The sequence below is a fragment of the Leptopilina heterotoma genome, unplaced genomic scaffold, assembly GCF_015476425.1.
Source record: "Leptopilina heterotoma isolate Lh14 unplaced genomic scaffold, ASM1547642v1 Lhet_417, whole genome shotgun sequence".
In the NCBI taxonomy this organism is placed as follows: Eukaryota; Metazoa; Arthropoda; class Insecta; order Hymenoptera; family Figitidae; genus Leptopilina; species Leptopilina heterotoma.
This window is the reverse complement of record NW_025111076.1, coordinates 147568-171709: the sequence shown is the minus strand read 5'-3', so window position 1 is coordinate 171709 and position 24142 is coordinate 147568. Positions and strand designations below refer to the sequence as shown.

General features: G+C 30.5%; 1 protein-coding gene across 1 annotated transcript; it reads left to right on the top strand.

The window, feature by feature from the left end:
* Positions 1-3269: 3269 nt before the first annotated feature.
* On the top strand, positions 3270-22568 carry LOC122506408 (ERC protein 2-like). The gene is made up of 2 exons (XM_043618555.1): positions 3270-3356; positions 22222-22568. Exons 1-2 carry the CDS (start codon positions 3354-3356, stop codon positions 22438-22440), a joined length of 222 nt encoding a protein of 73 aa, XP_043474490.1. The 5' UTR covers positions 3270-3353; the 3' UTR covers positions 22441-22568.
* The last annotated feature ends 1574 nt before the right edge of the window (positions 22569-24142 follow it).

Genomic DNA, 24142 nt, shown 5'->3' with positions numbered 1-24142 from the left:
ATCTTTGCTATACAGTCAAACATATTTAAGTTCAATTGGAACATATTTTTTGGTTCATTTAAAGAAAAATATATTTAATTCAAACATAAGTTACGGTTGATTTTAAATTATTTATAATCAACCAAATTAAACTATAATTAAACCAAATTATGCTTTACGGAATTTATCATTTTTTTATTTTTCCTTTTTCTACTTTCTGCATTTCTTGTTATTGACCCCCTCCCCAAGCAAATCCGAAAAATGCATTGCTTTTTTTGACGGACGAAATTTTTATACAGTAAAAACTCTCTAAGGTCACGTGAAAAAGTTACCGCGGGAATTTCCATTTAGTGAAAATAAAAATGAAAAAATTCCAGAGATTTTCCGGGACTATTCTCGTGAACTTTTCCACTTAGAAGTGTCCTTACATACTGCTTTTTTCATCTACCAATTGTTCTCAGAATTTGATTTTTGAAAAATGAATAACTTTTGCAAAATTTTTTCGTTTTTCAATTTTTTGATTAAGGATTGAAAATATGTAACTCATTAAAAATTTTTATTGAAATTTTAGTTTTAACTATATTTTTATTTTAATTTTTTTAGCTTTTTGAGGCACAAAATTTTAAAAAAATTTTAATGAATTTGTTGCATTTTCATTTTTTATGAAACTTGGTAATTTTTAAAAAATTATTGAATATTCATTTATTCTCTTTAATTACTTTTTAGAAATTTTTTAAATGTTATGAGTCGTTGACAATAAATTAAGTTAGTTTTTAAAAATTCAAAATGTCAGCTTTAATGTATTGGAAAAAATAATTAAAATAGTATACCTAATTTCTAAAATCAATGATTTCGAAATGAATTTTTAAAAACAGCATTAACATTACTAATTTAATTAGTAATTTTTGTCACATTTTGAATTTTCAAAATTGAACCAATCAATAATCACACAATTAAAAGAATCATTTTTTATTATTAATTTGATAGAATTGAAAAAAATTTTGTAAACTCTCTTAATCTGAATCAGTGAAAGACTGAGAATCAGTGACTCCATTCTCACGATTTCTAACAGTGAAAATTCACTGAAAATCAGTTAAAAATTACTAGAATATCAGTCATTTTTCAATAATTCAGCCCCTGGATTCTATAACTGCCGCTACGCTCGAACGGGTCGCCTGTATGCCAGTCAGGTTAACCAAAAGTGGAAAAAAGTAAAATTAATCATTTTAATTTTTTAAAAACACTATGGTATAAAAAATAAAAATGCCCATCTTTTTTTCCTTTGTGATTTTTTTGTAAATTTAGTATTTTAAATAATAAAGACAAAAAACTAAAAAAATTTTTTTATGAAATTTAATAAACTTTTAAAACATAACTCGTCATATATTGGACAAATCTTAATCAATTTATTTCAGATTTGGTATTTAAACAAATTAAGTCCTTTTGAAGCCGATAAGCCTAAAACAATTAAACAATATTCATATTGTTTAACAATAAATAATAACAAAGTTGTCACTTTAATTCTATACACTTTCCAACTTTCAAATCAAAAAAGTTATAGAGGGAATTTTCAATCTGTAAAAACTTCTCGCGACAAAGTTTTTCCTTTATTATTAAGGAAGTTTTTCCCAAAATTTGGAATGAAATGAAAAGTAAAGAACTTTAAAGGAAATAGAAAAATTGTATTTTTCACCATAGTGTATCAGCAGACATGGCGTAACATAGCATATAGGAGATTCTTCAGGGGCGTCCTTATTACATAAAGTTCTTGTTCCAGAAGCAAACGGAGATATTCAAAAGTTTTTTTAATAATTATTTTACATATTATTAATATTATTATTAAATATTATTTATTATTATCAAGTAATGTATTATTTATTAATACATTTTATTAATATTACCGCCTTTTCAATTGTCGGTCGAATTATAATTATAATTATATCGGTCTTTATTATTTAAAATACTAAATTTACAAAAAAATCACAAAGGAAAAAAAGATGGGCATTTTTATTTTTTATATCATAGTGTTTTTAAAAAATTAAAATGATTAATTTTACTTTTTTCCACTTTTGGTTAACCTGACTGGCATACAGGCGACCCGTTCGAGCGTAGCGGCAGTTATAGAATCCAGGGGCTGAATTGGACAATTAAAAAATTACTGTAAATTTTAGTCACGTATATTGAAAATTTCAGATATTTTTTAATTGACTAATCAGTAAAAAATGACTGATGTTTTAATTATTTTTAATAAATTTTCAGTAAAGTTTCACTGATTTAAATCATGAGAATAGAGTAACTGAAAATCATTCAAATTTCACTGAATCAGTTTTACAGAAAAAGCTTACAATTTTAAAAAGAATTTTCAATTAAAATTAAAAATTATAAGGTGACGACTATCAAAAAAATTAGAGAGTTTCAACTGTATAAACAAATTTAGAAAAGAAGTTTTTTTCAGCTTCAATCGCTTCTTACAAGATAATAATTAGCTATAATACCAAAAAAGCTATCTCTGAAATGCTTGAATCCAAACAGTAAAAAAATAAATGCTAAAATTTGTTACAGAAAATAAAAAAAAAGTTGAATGATAAAACAAAATTTATGCTAAGCCAAATATAACGACTTTCTTGCTTTACACTAGTCGATAAGATCAACATAATATTTTTAAGCTTAGAATGTAAGCTAGAGCTAAGTTAAAGGTAGCAAAATGTTACTTCCTGCTCCGATTACTTCCGGCACTGAATTCACACAAATTCTTCGAAAGAAACACTTCAAAAGAAATTTTAAATTATAAATTATTCGTATAAGGACGGGAGGAGGGGAAAAAAGTCTTTCAAACGAAATGTCTCGAGAATTCCAAGTAGGAAAATTCATAAAGTTAGTCTCGTAGATGTATCTTAATCAGACTGTAAAAAATATCTTTCAAAATAATAAACTTTTGAAAATTTGAACCTTTTTTTAAAAACTACTAAAAATATTAATTTTACATGTGAAGGAATAAAACTTAAAAATATTTAAAAAATTCTTTAAAATTTGTAATTGAAAAAAATTGAAGGGGTAAATTTAACTTTCCTTTTCCTAATTGAAAATCTTAAACTAATAAATTAAAAGAATTAGAGGAAAAGAAATTTAGGCTCGAAAATTTATTGGGAATTTTATTATTTATTTTTTTGTTTCGGAGATAAAAAAAAGTGTGAAATAAGTTGGAAGAAACTCGGAACCAGGGGGGCCCCATATATAATGAGCGAATCATATTAAAATGTGGTGCCCGATATTTTAGCTTTCTGAGGAGGTAAGGATATCTCATCCACTGATGCACTTCCGAGTCTCTACCTATCCTTCGTTTTCCTCTACGTTACGTAACGAAGTCTGTTGTTATGGTAGTGCCTCTGGAGAATCGTAATTACAAAAAAAAAATTTTTTTCAAAACTTTGACGTTTTAGTAGTTTTCTTGATGAACATGTTTATTAATGCTACCTTTATACTGATAATTACAATTTTACAGAGTATAAACGTTAAATCTGTACGTATGTAGATAGACGGTAGATCGCGTACGTTTCTTGAAAAAAAATGAAGAACTTGTTTTTTTCTCGGACATTCAAATACTTTTTTCAAATTATTATTTACGATATTCAAGTACTTTTTTCAAAATAATGAAAAAACTGTTTTTCTTGATGACAGATTTTATAATTATGCTTTCTTTTTCTCCTTAAAATATGATTTGTTTTCTTGCTTCAATGAGTGTTTCTTCAATGTGTTTACACCATTAGTTTAAGGCCGACGTAAGTTCTAAACTTTAGAACGTGAATTACGGAGTGGGTACAATGAGAGGGAGAAAGAAGTTCGAATTTTTCTCTTTCACTCCCTTTGCCTCTCTCTTGCGCTCCCTATCCAGGACCGGGATTACGAATAGCAGAATTGCTAAGTTAGCGAGCTGCTCACTGAGCAATGTCAGCCATATTCCCATTGGAAACTGTTTCCAACTTTTTTAACTAATATTGCTAACAAACAGTCTGCTAATTAAGCAATTTAGCTATCCATAATTTCGATCCAAGATATTCCTTAACTGATATCGCTAACAAGCAGTCTGCTAAGTACACTGAAAAAACCTAGGTTCCTTGTAGCTTACGCTACTCAATTTGAAATGCAACAAAAATGAACCTCGTAGATGGCGCCACGTTATATGGCGTTTAACATTGGCTCATTTTGAGTTGCAAGAAAAATGAGTCCAGGTTTTTTGTGTATAAGCAATTTTGCTATTTTTATCCCGGTCTAGGGATGCTAACGATTTTTACCAGAAGCAACTGCCCTTGCGCAACTCTCATCTTTTTATTCGTAGAAAATAGTATGTCTTTTTTTATTGACCATTATGTATAAAATATTTATTGTTATAGATTATTATTACTTTATTATTACACAATATTAATTAATTAAAGTTGACTGACATATCTTTTTTATTTTTAATATGAACAAGGAAGTCAATAATAAATAATTAAAACTTTGATTTTTAAAGAATTCCAATATTATTCGAACCAAATTTAAACGTAAAATAAATTAATAATTTTCTTTTTGAATAGAAAAATATTATGGAAATAAAAACTGTCAATTTTGCAGTATTAAGGGGCACACCTAGTGTGAGTGACTGAAAACGGTGATTTTTAGGAATTTTTTTCAGGGAAATTATTGCATCTAATTTTTTTAAAGTTTTGTACATGTATATTTGTATAAATAGTGAACATTTTGTAATTTTTTCAAAGAAAAATATCTTTTTTTTAAAAAGTTATTCGCTATCTCCTGAGTATCCAAAAAAAAAAAGTTCTCCCACTGCTGCAGTGATTGCGGCCTTCTCAGTGACCTAAATCAAAAAAACCAAAAAGATTATTAAACTAGAAGATATTTGCCGTACAATGACCCTCGGATGTCAAAAAATATTGAATTACAACAAAATGGCGGAGTTTTGAAAAAAGCTTTTCAATTTCGCCAAAAAAGTCCGATGGTTCTTGGCATCCCAAAATTTTATTTTTCATTTAATCAAAAAACTGGAGCCTCATTGTACGGAAAATATCTTCTAGTTTAATAATCTATTTGGTTTTTTTGATTTCAGTCACACAGAAGGCCGCAATCACTGCAGCAGTGGGAAAACTGGTTTTTTTTGGATATAGCGAATAACTCTTTAAAAAATAGTTATTTATGATACAAGTGCGTAAAATCGTTGATTATACGAGTGTGACGTTTGCAGCTCGAGCCGAAGGCGAGTGCTGCAAGTCACACAAGTATAATCTGATTTACGCACGAGTGCCATACAAAATTTTTTGCAACACTAAAACAACTAAACTTGCAGCAATATTGCCAATATTACTGTAACTTTAGTTGTAGTGGGGAACTGTTAAATGAAGTTTTCTAGAAGCTAAAATAAAAAAATGTGATTGTAAATTGTTAATTAAAAGCATTATTTCATTGTTTCTCATCAAACAGTCACAAGAATGCGTAAAGTAACCCTTTTACGCACTGAAAATCACTTTACACACTGGAATTCACTTTACACACTGCTAGCGGTGTGTAAAGTAACACTTTACATACCGCTATAAAAAGAAGTACTTTACACACAGTTTTCTGTGTGTAAAATTCAATTTTACAGGTTAGTGTTGCAAAAAAGATATTTTTCTTTGAAGAAATTAAAAAATGTTCACTATTTATACAAATAAACATGTACAAAACTTTAAAAAAAATTAGATGCAATAATTTCCCTAAAAAAAATTCCTAAAAATCGACGTTTTTTTCAGTCACTCATACTAGGTGTGCCCCTTAATATTTTAAAAATCTGTTTTTTGTTCAACAGTTAAATGTATTAAAGCCCTTTAAACAAGTATCGTTTTTTACCATAATGAGAGATTTATAGTGGCAAAAGCGCACTTGGTTTTGGTGACGGTCGTTGGCATTTTTGACGAACAGCTTTTTACAAGTTACGCCCGACCTAAGCCAGCAGTGTAACAACGCTCAATGACGATTTTGAATCAAGTCCAATTTTGGCTTTGTAATATTTTATCGATCAAGATTATTATTGCTCTTAAACTATTAAATAAATAGTTATAAAATATTGTTAATATAATTATAAATAACAAAATACTTTTAATATTAATATTATTAACATAATTATTACAACACAGATAGTACACAAGCTTACGGCAAGCCTACGTCATGCAATATTGCTAAGCTTGCAACACAAGATTGCACAAGCCTGTCTAAGATATAAAAGTGTTCAATAAATAGCAAGCTTTGCTAGAATATTGCAAGCTTGCAGCAGCTTTCTGTAATTTTTCGAAATTATTTCTCAAATTTAAAAAAAAGTTCTCTTTTTTTCTAATTTGAAAATCTTCTTGGAGTTAATTTTTATTAAATATGGCTTACTTGTTATATTTTGAAACTTAGCATTGATGAGAAATATTTTAAACAAATTCAAAGGGACTAGGAATTGAATCCGGGTTCCACGATCGCAAACCAAAGACCATAACCGACAATCTAAACAACTAACTATTACAAGAAAAATCTTTCAATTAATCTGAAACTGATTTCAAGCAAGTTTTTTTTCTGATAATTGTTTAGCTCGTCGGTTAGAGTCTTTGGTTAGCGTCTCTCGGATGCGGGTTCAATTTCGAGTTCTCTCAAATTTGTTTCAAAAATTTCTTATCAATGCTAACTTCCAAAATATAACAAATAAGACATAATTAATAAAAATTAACTTTAGAAAGATCTTAAAATTTGAACAAAGCTTGTAATAACTTCACAACAAATTTGTAGCAATCTTTCATGGTAACTTTGCAGGAACCCTTCTTAGTAAGATTGAATTGTAAGCTTACGTGCTATTTGGGAAATAATAATGTAAAGTTATTAATATTAGTATTGTTAATATAATAATAAATAATAAAATTTATATTATTATTATTATAAATAGTAATAGAAAATTGTCAATAATATTATTGTTATTTCACCAAGTAATAATCGAAAATTAATAACATTATAACACGGAAAAAAATTTTTACCTGGAACAGCGATTTTCTCTAAAATAGCGAAAGTATTAATTAAAACAACTAAAAATTTCCTTAATGTAGTGAAATTTTTAGCTGTTTCAAGTGAGGATTTTTTCCCGTAAAGCTTTAATAATACAATGAAAAAAGTGATATTGTCGATTTTGTCATACGAGTATGGTAGGACATAGCTGAAACAGCAATACTGTATTTCTGTTCCTCAAATACAGTATTTGTGTTCTTCACATACATATTACTGTCCCTCACATACATATGGCTGTTCTACACTACGTATGACTGAAACATCAATACCCCAACGGGAAGTTGCCAATGGTAACGATTGGTTCAATAATGGGCCATGCTTGGTGCCCAATGATTTTTTCTTGGCAAAACAATTGGCAACCATCATTGGACCACCAATGGTTTAAACTTGGGATGATAACGCTACTGCCAATGATCGGTAGCCAAGCATCGGGCCAATATTAGTTGCCAAGAAGAAATCACTAGCATGCACTCTGGCGGCGATTGTCGGAACTGTTTTCTGGCGCGCATCCATATCCTAAAATTATCGACACAGCGCTTGGCAACCAACGTTGCGCCACTTCTGACAAGCGCTGCCAGAGTGCATGCTAGTGATTTCTTCTCGCTTGTGACCTGTTACACTGGCTCTATAAGTACCTGCTCCTCTCTCGCAAAGACATTCACAGTTATCCCTCCACTGTGAGATACGGTGAGGGAATTTTTATCAGTCTTTCACCTTTATTTTACCAGAGGTGAAAAATTTAATTAATATTAAATATTAAATTTAAATTTACGAAGATGTAATATCCTTATTCCAATGAAATAGCCATGTAGTCTCTTCCTTGTCCTCCAAGGTGTAATCGAACTTCCCGTGTAGAAATTTGTCGTGGCCTTCCTAGAAATAGACTACAGCTAGATAGCATTTGTCGTGGAAAATCATTCTGAAAAAACTGTCCTGGCCCCGAAATGTTAAAGTACAGTTTTCCCCTTTATTTTCTTCGCTATAAAGACAGTCTAGAATCTGGCTAAGATTTGTCTAGGATACTGAATTGAAAATTCAGTACAAGTTCGTATAGCAGGTTGTCCAAGAATTAGCTATAGGCACTGTCTAGGACGCTGACTTAAGAATTTAGTACAAGTTCGTGGAGAAGATGGCTCTGAGAGTCTACTAAGCTAGCAGACGAAATCAGTTCTTGACGTAGTGCTTGATGAAAGGAAACCAAGAGTCTACAATTGTAACTTATCTTGTTGTGAAGATAAAATCAAATTTATAAATCTATTGAAAAGTTTTCAGTTTTCCATTTTTGAACAGGGACAGTGTACAAGTTTAAATATATTACAGCGAAAAGAAGATTTATTAGAAAAAGGACATATGATGTCATCATTCATAGACTCAGATTGTTTTTCATATTATAATGTTAATAATATGTAATAAAACTTTGGTAATTTTAAGTGAATTTTTTGTGATTGCAACAATATAATATACTATTAATTTTATTATCGGCATACAAGTACGAATCTTTATAGTGAATGTGTTTGTGTTTTAAAAAAAAAATCCAATGAAGCAAAATATGTTACAATTAATTTCAAAAATAATTGTAAGAGGAATTGTGATAATAACAAATACTTTTGTATTACTCTTTTGTTTGTTTAAAAGTTTAACAAACAAAAGAGTAAAGTTGAAAAATATTCTTTTATTATTTATAAACCTAACAATGATTCCCAGTATGTAGAAACTGCTTATTTTAATATCCAGGAACTGGCTAGAAATAATTTATTTTACTAGACAAGGACTAGACAAAATAACTGTACAAAATCTTGACGTTGCTAGCGTTACATCCCTCGTTCAAGCCTGTCCATTTTTCCCATCTAGTTGCTAGATTGAATCTAGCGCAACTAGACAGTTTCTCATACACTTCCACGGTAAATTTCTACACGGGTTCCCACAGGATCGGTATCGAGGTCTGGAGCAATTGGTTTCCGGGCGTCCCCGGGACTTTCACACTAGTGCACAAAGTTGCAAAAATTGCACAGTCACCACTCGGGATTCTTCACTAATTGGATTTAATTAAGAAAAGTGTTTAATTTGACAACAGATAAAAATGAAAACCATACCATGGATTTGATTAAATAAAAGACAGAACCAGCATTGACTCGCTGGTCTGCTCACGTTCAGAGTCAGAACGAATCTGCCCGGGAAAAGGCTTTCCCCTCTTTTCCTTCTACAATTATTAGTCATCCCACGATGACACCTGAATTGGTATATTACATAATCCCTCTTTACAATTGCACCACCAGTCTGATTGGAAATAACCCCAATGCAGCATCAATCCGCTCAATTGTCCATTTTAAAGCAGGATCTGTTGCACCTCTTTGCACCCCAGTAAACGAAAACTAATTGAAATGAATTAAAAAGAATTCACAAAGAACTTTCGTGAATCCCGCTTTGTGACAAATACGAATTGGAGCCATGATGCAATTTTCCTGAATTCGTGAAACTGTATTGAACTTCCGAACCTTCTATTCGTACCAATTCACTGGACAAGTTTTGAGTCTTTAATTTTTTTTCAATTCGTTAGCACGAATTCAATGCATTCCTTGGCCATTTCTTTCGAATGCGAATTCGTTTGGACAAATTGGTACATATTGAATTAAATTCAATTGAATATACAAAGAGCTTGAGTGAATCCCGCTTTGTGACAAATACGAATTGAAGCCTACCAAAAATGTTAATTCATTTCAATTCATTTGAATTAGTTTTTTTTTACTGGGACTTTTGATTTTCGTTTTGTCATTAAATTTACTAGTTTAAATGCATTTGTTTTAACTTCTGATTAAATATTATATGGACCAAAGAATATGTGAAAAAATTTATCTTTTTTTTTGCTTTTCTGAATTTGATAAATGTGGAACTTTTAACAAAACTTGATCCCCCGAACTTAATTTTACTCTTGACATTTTATTGTCTTTTTTAGTTCTTTTTCAGCCTGATTTTTCATTCTGTTTCTCGCATTTTCCAACTGTATTTCCCTCGGAATCGGAAATCCAGGTGGAAATTCAATGATTTTCCGAATCATATCTTCTGGGGGTTCCAAAATGGAGCTCAAACGGCGAGAAACTAGTCGAATCATTCACTGTAATATTTAACCAATTTTGAATTTTATCAACATAATTTGTCCAACCCGCGTGTTTTTCGGAACAATACGCTCTAAAATATCGACTCAGTTCCCTCATCATTCTTCCGATCGGATTTGACTTCGGATGTCTGATCGACGAATAGCAAATTTTAATTCCGATTTGATTCAGCGCATTATTCCACTTGAACGAGGTGAACTGTGTTCCATGATCCGGTAAAATGCGTTTTGGCGTACCAACTTCCCTAAAATAAATTTCTAATTTTTTCAAGCAAGTTACGGTATTTTCTCGCTTTATCGGATACAGTCTTATCAGTTTGGAAAACACATCTTTGACTACAAAAATGTATTTTGTTTCACCTTTTCCTACCGGAAGTGGACCATAAAAATCCACTGCTAACAAACTATTCGGTTCCTCTGGAATGATAGGCTGAAACTGACCCTCCATACTAATATTTAAATGCTTGTTCTCTGATACAGGTCACATTTTTAGGGTTCCGTACACCTACGGTGTATCGGCGGAACCCTATTGGTGAGACTCTGTTGTCCGTAGCCAAATCGTGTCCCCCCCCTAGCGGCTAAACTATTTGACCTAAAGAGCTCAAATTTGGTACATATATGTATTTTCACACGTAGATTACAGGAAAAATATAGCGAATGTGATTGGACGTGATGGGCATAGCGTTGTCAAGGAAATAACAAGATTTTTGGCCAAAAATGCATAAGAAGTGACCATTCCCCCCCCTTAACTTCTAAACTATTCGACATGGAGAGCTGAAATTTTGCATGCTGGAGTATTTTTACTCGAATATTACAGGAAAAATATAGAGAACTTGATATGTAATGATGGCCATAGCGTTGTCAAGGAAAAACTAAAAAATTTTTAAAAAAAAATTTTTTTCCTAACTTTTACATTATTTGACCTAATGAGCTGAAAATTAGTATCCTAGTGTATTATTACAGTCTGACGACAAAAAATTTATTTAAGAAACTTTTTGAAAAAAAATCAAAAAAAAAATTTTTTTTAATTTTTTTTTTCAAAAAATAAAAAATTTTTCATTTTTTTTAGTTTAAACACGTGGCATTAAATATTTTAAGGAAGAGAGTGAAATTTTAAAAGAATAAATGAGAGATTGTTTTCTGACTTTAATTTCTTAACTAAAATTAAAAAAAAATTGGACAAGTGCGAGTTGTACTCGCACTGCAATGGCGGGTTCCGCACACAAATATTAAAACAATACTTGCAACATTGATCGGTAATTGGTAGAATTAAAATAAACAATTATAAAAATATATTAAAATCATTTGATAAAAAAATAACTAAAAAAAATTAAAGTATTGTATATCTAATATTGTAAACAATAATAAGCAGAGGAACTATAATAAATTTTGAAAATTTTGTTCCTCTGCTTATTATTGTTTACAATATTAGATATACAATACTTTAAGATTTTTTAGTTTTTTTTTATCAAATGATTTTAATATATTTTTATAATTGTTTATTTTAATTCTACCAATTACCGATTAATGTTGCAAGTATTGTTTTAATATTTGTGTGCGGAACCCGCCATTGCAGTGCGAGTACAACTCGCACTTGTCCAATTTTTTTTATTCTATTTTACCATTTTTCTTTAATCCTTTCCAATAGAAATTTTTTTCAATCATTTTAATAGTTAGGTGTTTGCCGTGAGTATCAGGACGCCCCTTTTTTCATGAGCATATTAAAGTGTCAAAAATGTCAATGTTAAATATGTTCATTTAATAGATATACTAAAATTCAAAAAAGCTTTTTAATTACTTAATTATTTAATTTAAAAACAATTTTTTTGTTGAAAAAGTGTCAATCTGTTTTTCAAAATTTTTCTATCTGACTTTCACAGTTTAAAATTTTGTTGGAAAAATTTATATCACAATACCATTAATTTATTTAGATTCTACATTGAATAGAGATTGAAACAAGACCAAGAACGCTAAAAAAAGTTAATTAGTTTTCGAGAAATTAAAAAATTACGAAAAGCATGCAAAATCCAGTATTTTTTCAGTATCTGACAGAATAGTCAACGAAAATTCTTCGATCAGGTGGCAGTCTTTTCATAATTTCATTAGCTTTCAGGAAAAAATACGAAAAATTTTTGTCATTCTTATTTTCTACGTTTTAAGCATTTTTCCACTCATGAAAAAAAGGGGCGTCCTGATACTCACGGACGGTAGTGTATATCCTTCCATAATTTGTTAATGTTGATAATGTATATGATCTTGGGAAGGTAAGATTTGTATAAAAATTCAAAAGTTTCAAAACTTTTGAATTTTTATTCAAATCTTACCTTCCCAAGATCGTATACATTATCAACATTAACATTTTAATAGTTTTTTGAACTCCCATGTGACATATCTCTAAATGAACCGCATCTATTAGATTATTTTTTATTTGATCAGGCACAATGATTTTCCAGTTGTTTACATTTTTCGGTTTGTGAAAAACGATCTCATTTTGAATTATAAAGCTCGGCAAATTTACTTTTTCCTGAATTTGATCATAAATTGCTTTTACTATTATATCTTTATTTTGTAATTTAGCTATACTTTTCAAATCTTTGATCAATGGATTTCCCTGCCTAATCGCATTTATCATTTTATACGCGCTGTTATCTATTTGTTTTCGATTATTCGCTTCTTCTGTTTTTGAAGCTACTATTATTCTTGTGTCCTGATTGTTATCATTCTGACTCGGAAACGTTCGACTAAAATAATCAGCAACTACGTTTTTTATCCCTTCACAGTGACTTATTTTATATAAAGAATTTTCTATTAACCCATTCCAGCAATATAATCTTGAATTGTAAAATTTTGATTTTAGTAAGAAAAGCCAATGCTTTATGATCTGTTCTAATTTTGAATGTCCACCCCAATAAATATTTTTGATATTTATTTAGACTGTAAACAATCGCCAATAATTCTAATTCTGTTATGTTATAATTTTTCTCGTGAATGGATAAACACCTACTGACTACCGCTATAATTCTTTCGTATCCGTCATTATCAATCTGAAACAAACACCACTAATTCCCTGTTTACTTGCATCGGTTTGCAAAATAAACGGCCTATCGTGCAAATAGTGAGCTAACGGAACTGTTCGAATAAAATTCTCTTTTAATTTTTTAAACGCTATTTCTTGGTCTGCATTCCATTTATATTTATTTCTTTGACTCAGCAAATCTCTGAAAGGATCCATATAGGTAGCGTATTTATATACAAATCGGCTTTAATAACGAACCACCCCCAATACTGATTGTAATACATTTCTGCTTTTAGGTGAAGGAATATTTTGAATTGAGCTTATTCTTTCAGGGTCTGGTTTTATACATTCCGGTGTTAATTAAAACCCTAAAAATTTTACTTCTTCTCTGCACCACAGCGATTTACTAAATTTCAACGGTAAATTTGCCACACCAATTTTGATAAAAAATTTATTTAAATGAATTAGATGTGGTTTAAAATGTTTTGATGCAATTAGAACGTCATCGATATACATAGTTAAAAATTTAGAAAATTCTCTCCCCAAAACCTGATTCAAAGCCCTGACAAATCCACTATTTGCCGTTTTGATTTTGAAAGGGATTCTGCAAAATTGGTATGCCCTTCCTTCGAAAACAAAAGCAATGTATTTTCTGGATTCTTTTTCGAGTGGTATTTGAAAAAATCCAAGGGGCATATCGGTAGTAGAAAATACCGTCATTCCTTCGAATCTTTGCAAAATATCATTAATCTCTGGAGAACCTTCATTTTCCGGGTAAATTATATCATTTACGAACCTTGTATCCAAACAACTACGAATATCGCCATTTGCTTTTTTTGTAATTCGTAATTACAACTGCAATGTTCACTATTTGATGACTCTAATATACCTAATTTATAATATTCATTTATTTTTCCTCGAACATTAGGCATTTTTGCTAACGGAACTGGGTAGTAGCTTTTAATGATAGTTTTGTTTGACTTGACTCGAATTTTGTGTCCATAACCTTTCAAATAACCAGGTATATCTGAAAAAATTCTCCTATGTTTGATCAGCAATTTATATAAATCAATTTTTTCTTCTTCTGAGATATTTTTTATTTTACCTATAGTTTCTTTAACATCGTTCATAAATTTCCTATCTTGTTCCTTGTTATTGGGTCTATCCCCCGCCTCAATGGTTGAAATTGGACAGTGATAACCTTGATTTACTTCATTTTCCACTTTTTTATTCACAATTTTTACTTTATTATTATTTACTTTGCTGTTATTTTCTTGATTTATTATTTCTTGAAATTGATCTAATTTTTGTATATTAATTTTATTTTCTATTTTTAACTGATTTACACTTTCTTTATTTAATTTTAATTTAGTTTTTTCAAATTCTATTACTTTTTTGATATTGTGAATTAAGGTAGAATTTTACAATTGGATAGGAGAAAACTTCGTTTTTCATAGTTAATGTTTTATCTGTATATATTTAATTTCTACTTCGTTCTCTCCACACCAATTCGTGCCTAAAATAACATCAAAGTTCAGTTTTGGGACAACCAATAAACAAGATGTAATTGTTTTTTTTACCAATTTTGATGTCAACCATAATTTGTTCCTTCACATTAAATGCCTTTTTCCAAATGGACCAAACAATTTAATATTGCTAACTGGAAGTCTCGGTATCCTATTGTCATCTAATTTTTCTAAAGTTTCTTCGGATATGCATTCTACCTGCGCACCTGTGTCAACTATTATACAGTCAGGTCTCGCTAAGTGTCGTCACTGGGAATTTTTTGAGACCGTCTGTCTCAGTAAGTGTCAGTGGCCTAAGCCACGCCCCTTTAATAAAAGTGGCCATTTCATTGGTTTATGTTGCAAACCGGTTTGGGGAAGTCCATTTTTAGCATTGGAGAGGGTAAAAAAAAGTGGGAAAAGTGACACTTGTTGGGTCTTGAACGATGATACTTTGTGAGTCATGACACTTACTGAAAACGACACTTGGCGAGACCTGACTGTATCTACTTTTTCATTTGGGATTTTTCCAGTTAATAAAGAGCATCTAAATTTAGCTAATTTTTGTTTCTTTTCATCTTTCTCTAATATTTTTCCATTTATCTCATCAGTTAGATCCTCTAGTATGTTACCTATCCAACGACACGTAATCGGATCAATTTTACTGTCGTTTATTCGTTTAAATTCTCATTATCCTGATTTTCATTATTTTCCTCCTGTGATTCGTTCAAGCTATCTTCCAAATTTTCCTCTCCCTCATCTATAAATCCTATCTTTCTAACTCTGTCATGTGGTCTTCTATTTCCATAATTATTATCTCTACTTAGTCTATCCTTTAATTCTCTACTCTCCCGTCGCCAGTCACTTTTTTCCTCTCTTCTATTCTCACTATATCTGTCTCTATCAAATTTCCTGAAACTATTCCTATTTCTATTGTCATAATTTTCTGTCTTGTACTGGATTTTATTTTCTACAGTTTTCTCTAATGATCATTGTCCTTTCTTACAACGCTGATGTTAAATTCTTCTCGATTTTTGTAATTTTACCAGCTATTTTTATTTTCTTCTCTTATATTTCCCTTTCTATTCTTATCATTAAGTTCCCATCTATTTTCAGTAGGAGAGAGTAGGCTACATTGAACCATTTCAATTTTCTGAGAAATGACTGAGTGAAATTTTTTCTTATTCAATATATAAGTTAGTATTACCGAAGCAGACTAGGTCCAAAAATTTATGGCACGTAGGTTTATTATTTACAAAGAAAAACTAAAAAAAACTGTTTTTCACATACAAAACAAAAAATTTGGTGGAATTATAATGACATTTTTTTATTAAAATAGGAATTTTAAAAAATTAGTAAACTTGTGATTCATTTTGCTTAAGGTATCAACTTCAATATTCCGATGTGATAAAGAATTTTAAATCTTACATAAATTTATTGTAAACAATTTTTGTTGTGAATGTCATGTGTATACAGTGAGTGCGGCATCATTGAACCACCCGAAAAAGCAAATAATTTTCAATTTTAAGAGTAGTAATGTTGTCTGCTCTACTAATTAGTATGAAAAATACTGGAAGACATGCTTTCATCACAATTGTGGACGAGTTAAACTTAAACTGTAACTTTTGCTACCTAACCTGACATCCAAATATATTAATCTTCTATATTAACAAATAATAACTATTTAACAACAATTTTCTATTTTTTTGAGTGGAAAATAAGATTTTTTACAATGTGTAAGTGGAAATATTATTTTCGAAGTAAAGTGTAGTGTTTTATTAGAGGTGTTTCAATGTAGACACACCTTCTTCAAAATAAGAAACGTGTAACTGATTAGAAAAAAATTAAATTTAATTATTTAATTATAATAATTTGTGTTTGTAACGTGTGTATTAACTGAAGGAGTACTTCAGTTTTATTTTTATACAAAAACCTGATCAAAATTTGTAAAATTTAATTAGTTCTTGGACTTCATAAAAAACCTTGTTCAATGTAGCTTACTCTCTCCTACTTTTTGCTTTTAATTTTTCTGATAGACGATCCGTCCCGTCCCACCATGCCAGAGTTTTTATTATTTTTGAGGTGTCAACAAAATCAACAGTTGCTAATGTATTTTGAATTCTAAGAGGAAGTTGTCTAATAATCATGTAATTGCGTATTTCATCCGAAAGAGGAGGATCAAGATAAACGGAATCTTTTATTTGTTCATGAAAATAGTTCACCAAAGTTTCATCTGCTTTAGAAAATCTTCTTTCCCGACATTTATTCTCCATTTCGGCTCTAAATTCCATTGAACAAAACTCGGTAAAAAAATCATCTTTAAAATTTTCGTAACTTTCCCTTTTCCCATTTATACAAGTTTGAGAGAAACCAAGAACGAGCTCGACCTTTTAATGCATATTTAATAACAAATTTTTGTTGATCATGAGGAATAGCGTTAATTTCAAAATAATCTTCTAAATCAGAAATGAATTCAGCCGGGTTACTTTTATATTCATTTTCGAAAATTGGCATTTCAACTTTAATTTTAACTCTCTGTTCGGTTCTACGGTTGTTATTATTTAAGGTTCGGTTGTTAGAATTTTCTAACTTTTTAATACTCTCCTCTTTCTTCGGATCATTTGTTACATCAATTTTTTCTTTAATTTTTTTATCGTTGGGCGACATTTGAGGTGATACCCTCGTAGATTGAGGTGGAGTTTTAAACATTTTTACAAATAAATAAATCAGACAACAAGAATTAACAATCAATTAAAATCTCCTTCTTTATTTATTAAAATTTCCTAATTGATTTGACAACAATTTACCGAAAGCCTAGCAACACTCATTCAATCATTCATTTGATTTACAATGAACTTACGGTCTCGTGAAACAATAGATATTCCCACCTTACGCTGGGGATTTACGAAGATGCAATATTCTTATTCCAATGAAATAGCCATGTAGTCTCTTCCTTGTCCTCCAAGGTGTAATCGAACTTCCCACAGGATCGGTATCGAGATCTGGAGCAATTGGTTTCTGGGCGTCCCCGGGACTTTCACACAAGTGCACAAAGTTGCACAAATTGCACAGCCACCACTTAGGATTCTTTACCAATTGGATTTAATTAAGAAAAGTGTTTAATTTGACAACAGATAAAAATGAAAACCATACCATGGATTTGATAAAATAAATGACAGAACCAGCATTGACTCGCTGGTCTGCTCACGTTCAGAGTCAGAACGAATCTGCCCGGGTAAAAGCTTTCCCCTCTTTTCCTTATACAATTATTAGTCATCCCACGATGACACCCGAATTGGTATATTACAATATTATTAGTTTTGTTAATATTGCGAACAATTATTATTTACATAAAAAGCACCGTAAGACGGGGTTATTTCGCTTACTTGCGGATGACTTTAGTAATTATTATGTACTTATTATTTATTTAACAACCATTACTATATTATTGAGATTATTTACTTTTAATTAAAATGATTATTTGTTTATTAGCAATATTATTCAGTAATTAACTAGACGTAAATAATTAATATTTAATTTTTTAGAAACTTTGAATAATAGTTATAAGAATTCACCTTATTAAAAATTATTAATTAAAAATAAATTGGGAATCAAACTGAAGAAGGTAAACGAGCATTTGATAGTTATACTTCCTCTGCTTTATTTCTTTCGTAAGTAACGATTTTTATTGCCATATGTCGAAATTTTAAAAACTTACAATGGCGCGAAATTCAAATTGAATAATTTTTCTATACTATTTTTTAAGAGGAGAAAATTTAAATTTAACGTTATTATAATTATGCAACTGTCGAGTAGATGTCAGGAGAACTCGCTGCTTACAGACGATCCGAAGTAGAGGGGGTAAAAAATCGAGGCGCAGTAATTCTTCCCAAAAGACATTTGCTCGAATGGACATTTGATCAAACGGCATTTGATCGAATAGACATTCGATCGAATGGACATTTGATCGAAAAGACATTTGCTCGAATAGACATTTGATCGAAACGACATTCGATCGAATAGACATTTGATCGAATGGACATTTGATCGAATGGACATTTGCTCGAAAGGGCATTTGATCGAATAGACATTTGATCTAAAAGTCATTTGATCGAATGGACATTTGCTCGAAAAGACATTTGATCGAATGGACATTTGCTCGAAAATACATTTGATCGTATAGGCATTTGATCGAATGGACATTTGCTCGAAAGGGCATTTGATCGAATAGACATTTGATCTAAAAGTCATTTGATCGAATGGACATTTGATCGAATGGACATTTGATCGAATGGACATTTGCTCGAAAGGGCATTTGATCGAATAGACATTTGATCTAAAAGTCATTTGATCGAATGGACATTTGCTCGAAAAGACATTTGATCGAATGGACATTTGCTCGAAAATACATTTGATCGTATAGGCATTTGATCGAATGGACATTTGCTCGAAAGGGCATTTGATCGAATAGACATTTGATCTAAAAGTCATTTGATCGAATGGACATTTGATCGAATGGACATTTGCTCGAAAATACATTTGATCGTATAGACATTTGATCGAATGGACATTTGCTCGAAAGGGCATTTGATCGAATGGACATTTACTAGAAAATACATTTGATCGTATAGACATTTGATCGAATGGACATTTGCTCGAAAAGATATTTGATCGAATAGACATTTGATGGAAAAGTCATTTGATCGAATAGACATTTGATCGAAAAGTCATTTAATCGAAAAGACATTTGATCGAAAAGTCATTTGATGGAATAGACATTTGATCGAAACGACATTCGATCGAATAGACATTTGATCGAATGGACATTTGCTCGAATAAACATTTGCTCGAATGGACATTTGCTCGAAAGACATTTGATCGAATAGACATTTGATCGAAAAGTCATTTGATCGAATGGACATTTGCTCGAAAAGACATTTGCTCGAATGGACATTTGCTCGAAAAGACATTTGATCGAATGGACATTTGCTCGAAAGGGCATTTGATCGAATAGACATTTGATCGAAGAGTCATTTGATCGAATAGACATTTGATCGAAAAGACATTCGATCGAATAGACATTTGATCGAAAAGTCATTTAATCGAAAAGACATTTGATCGAAAAGTCATTTGATCGAATAGACTCTAATGTGATGGTCACACTGATCTCTATATACCTCTGGATTGGAAATGCTATGAGCAGAACTTTTACCAAGGCGGCCATCTTTCATTGTAGTAAAAGTACAAAATTATGGCGCGAAAGCCTTGTTTCTTATTATAAAGTAAATTTCTTTTTTATTTTAAGTAGATGTATGAATAAACAACTCATGTATAGAATATAAAATGTTAAAATTGATAATTATTATTATCATTATTATTATTATTACTTCAAATACAAGGCTTTCGCGCCACAATTTTGTACTTTTACTACAATAAAAGATGGCCGCCGTGGTAAAAGTTCTGCTCGTAGCATTTCCAATCCAGAGGTATATAGAGATCAGTGGATGGTCAACATTAGAGTACTAGTAGCACCATCTATTAAGTAAAGCTGAAACTCTGGAAACAGTTACCTTCCATAGTATTTCAAGCTGCGAATATATGTAGAATAAAGAAGGGAAACTCTTATGCCAAAAAAGATTCGATCGAATGTCTTTTCGATCGAATGTCTTTTCGAGCAAATGTCTATTTGATCAAATGACTTTTCGATCAAATGTCTTTTCAATCGAATGTCTTTTCGAGCAAATGTCCATTCGATCAAATGACTTTTCGATCAAATGTCCATTCGATCAAATGACTTTTCGATCAAATGTCTATTCGATCAAATGTCTTTTCGAGCAAATGTCCATTCCAGCAAATGTCTTTTTGAGCAAATGTCCATTCGATCAAATGACTTTTCGATCAAATGTCTATTCGATCAATTGACTTTTCGATCAAATATCTTTTCGAGCAAATGTCCGTTCGATCAAATGTCTATTCGATCGAATGTCTTTTTTTACTTTGTCAATTTCTTTTTGAATGGAATAATATATTTTTACAGCCTATAAAGTTTCTTGATTCAAAATCGATTGAATTGTAAAATAATTTTTTCTTTTAAATTCTTGACAAATTTATTTTAAAGGACAGATTTTGAGTGAGGACTGAAAGTAAGATCCTCATTTTTTCCATATGTGGTGGACAATCGACAACAATTGAGAACGACATTCGAGAAAGTTCGTGATCTGGTAGCGTCGATCGATTTGGAAGCACGTTCAATTACATCTTCTCGTGAATTAATTAATATTTTTTATTTATTGATCTCACGAGAAGATAAGTTAAAATTATAACGTGCTTTCTGGACTCTAGATGTTAGTTTAGATCTAGTTTTTACACGAACCTGGCTTTTTTGCGATGCAACATCTCAAATAATATTTTTTCTTCTTAGAGGCATGAATTTGTACAGAAAAAAAGAGAATAGGATAAGAGAAAAAAGACACAATAAGTAGAGTATGATACTTTTTGATTTCACTTTTTTTGATCTTGAGAATTTGCATCGAACCCACACGCTCCCAGAACAAGAGTAGATCGAACAAAAAAATGTAGGTCACAGAGAGACAACACTCTCCCTTGTTCGAAATCCTGACACTTGAACATGACACAAAAATTGTCTTTTACAAGCAAAAAACACGTATACCTAAATTACCAAAAAAACTACCCTATCTATCTACCTGCAATACAGAAACACTGTTGTTTCGATGGTCGATGCATGCTGCGAGCCCTGCCCGAGTATGACGAACTTAAATTATTTATTTCTCTTTCAAATTATTTAATCGGATTTTTAATTCTGACTTTTTAATTCTTTTCAAATTCTGAAAAATTTTCCTTTTTTTAAATTAATTTCAAGTTTTGTGTAGTTCTAATTTTTGTATTTAATTACAATGTTTGTGACATTTAAAATTAATAGAAACAGCGTTAAAATTAATTGAGATGGAAACCAAAAATATTTCAGTCGATCCAATTCTTCCGTGTAATCGGAACTAACAGAAAATTCGTATTCAATTATACTATTCAGTAAAATCCACATATATTAATTTGATATTTGTTTTAAAAGAATTTGGAATTTTATAAAAAAACAAAAGTCCCTAAAAAAGTTATTTCATGAAAAAATTTGAAATTCAACCAACGTTTCATTCATTCCAAAGAAAGTTTTAAAATTTTTAAATTCAAAACAACATAATTTCACCGCAATCTGAATCTAATTTAATCTTTATTATTTGAGTAAATTTATTTTCAATAATAGTTCCTAATTAAAAGTTTGAATTAAATTTAAAAAAATGTATTTAAAGAGAAGTGTCAGAAATAATATCTTTCCAAAGAATGAAACATGTTTTTTGATTGGAGCTAAAGATCGTGGTGTTGTTTTTGGTGGGGAAGGGGAGAAAATCATGATTCGTTGAATTGTCGACATACTCGGGCTAGGTGAAAAGAAGACCACGAGCTCTTTTACTGTCCCTCGGCTGGCCGGAACAAGAGATTGATTTTTCCTGGACGGCGGCTCTTTTTCGCAGCTGGATGAACTAAGAACAGAAGTGCAGCGTCGGGACCAGGAACTTTTAGGAATGTCTGCCAAAATGAGGACCTTGGAGGAACAACATCAGGACTACCAGAGACACATAGCCGTCCTTAAGGAATCCCTTTGTGCCAAGGAGGAACATTACAATATGCTCCAGGCTGATGTAAGACATTCTTTTTTTCAAAATCAATCTCACAAGCACAAAAAAAAATAAAATTTCGAGTGCGAAGAGTGCCGCACAGTGGGGCCAAATGTGCTTTTTGTGTCAAAATCAATCTAGAGGTCACAATTTTCATTCAAACTAAGCAATTTTTTTTTAAATCTTCGTTACTAAATTCTCTATCGATTCCTCCAGACCGATTTAATAATTTTTGTTTATTTATATTTATTTGTTTATAACAAAGTATGAAAAATCAATATGTTGCTATAAAATAAAGTTTTTAACATTTAAAAATTTTTTAAGTACATTAGAAATCATGTTTTAGTATTCCTGAAGTAAAATTTTTTATATAATTACACTTTTATTAAATAAACAATACGCTACTTAATTAAATTTTGGAAAAAAGAACATGATTGAAAAAATTTAATTTGTAGTATATTTCTTTGAGAATTTTACCCGAAATTTAATGGATAATTAACATTTAAACATTCAGTATTAATTTAATAAATTTTTAAAATGTTTAAACAATTTTTTATTGATAATTGTAAATTTTTTTCAACATTAACCAAGAAAAAATTTTTGTACATTTCTCATCATTTTACGAAGGATATAATTAAATACAAAAATAAAAGGTATTGTGTAAGTATTTAACAACACTGGTTTACAGTGAAATTGCCAATTGAACAAAACATTTTTTTTTCGAATAGTAGGTGTTTTTTAAGTAAGAAAATCATAGTTTTAATTTTTTTCCCTCGTGCAGTTTTTCTGTAGCTTCAAATTTTGCATTTTCAAGGTTCGACGCCACTTAAACTTACCTGTAGGAAAATTAGCTTGTCAAAATATAATAAATGAGGTATCATTGGAAAGGTTATTAAATTACCTTTCGATCCATAGGTCACCGAATAAAATTCAACAAAAATTGAGAGAGTTACAGTCGATTAAAGATGAAATTTCATGCCAATTTTGATGATTTTTAGACCTTTGAGTAACTTCTACTATTTTTTTCTACATCAAACAGGAAAGAATGTTTAGGTTTTAATTTTTTTATTGATAGACTATATCATTACACAAATTTTGAGTCCTCGTGGACCTCGATTGGATTAAAAATGACAATTCTGCACTAAATTTAGTGAACGAAACTACATTCTTCATTTTTAGTAACCCTTAAACATTTGCACCAAAAATTCAAGTAATAAAATTTGGTTAAGCGCTAAAGTTACTGAAATCACTAATCAAGAGTTTCTGAAGTTGTAGATTTCGAATGCAATATTAGTTTTGCAAATTTCAAAATGGCGGATCCAATATGGCGGGCAAGTTTTCAAAAATCGATGAAATTCGTCTCAAATTCGTTACTCGGGGGTTTTCGGGGTCGCTGATTACGAACCCGATGTCAGATTTCAAGAATTAAAAATGGCGGATCCAATAGGTGCGAATTCGATGGATTTTAAAAAACTCGTTCACCACTATGAGTCCATCATTTTTAATTTTCGAAATCTGACATCAGATTTGTAATCAGCGATCCCGAAAACCCCCGAGTAACGAATTTAAGACGAATTTAATCGATTTTTAAAAACTTGTCCGCCATATTGGATCCGCCATTTTGAAATTTAGAAAACTAACATTGGATTCGAAATCTACGACTTCAGAAACTCTTGATTAGTGATTTCAGTAACTTTAGCGCTTTACCAAATTTTATTACTTGAATTTTTGGTGCAAATGTTTAAGGGATACTAAAAATGAAGAATGTAGTTTCGTT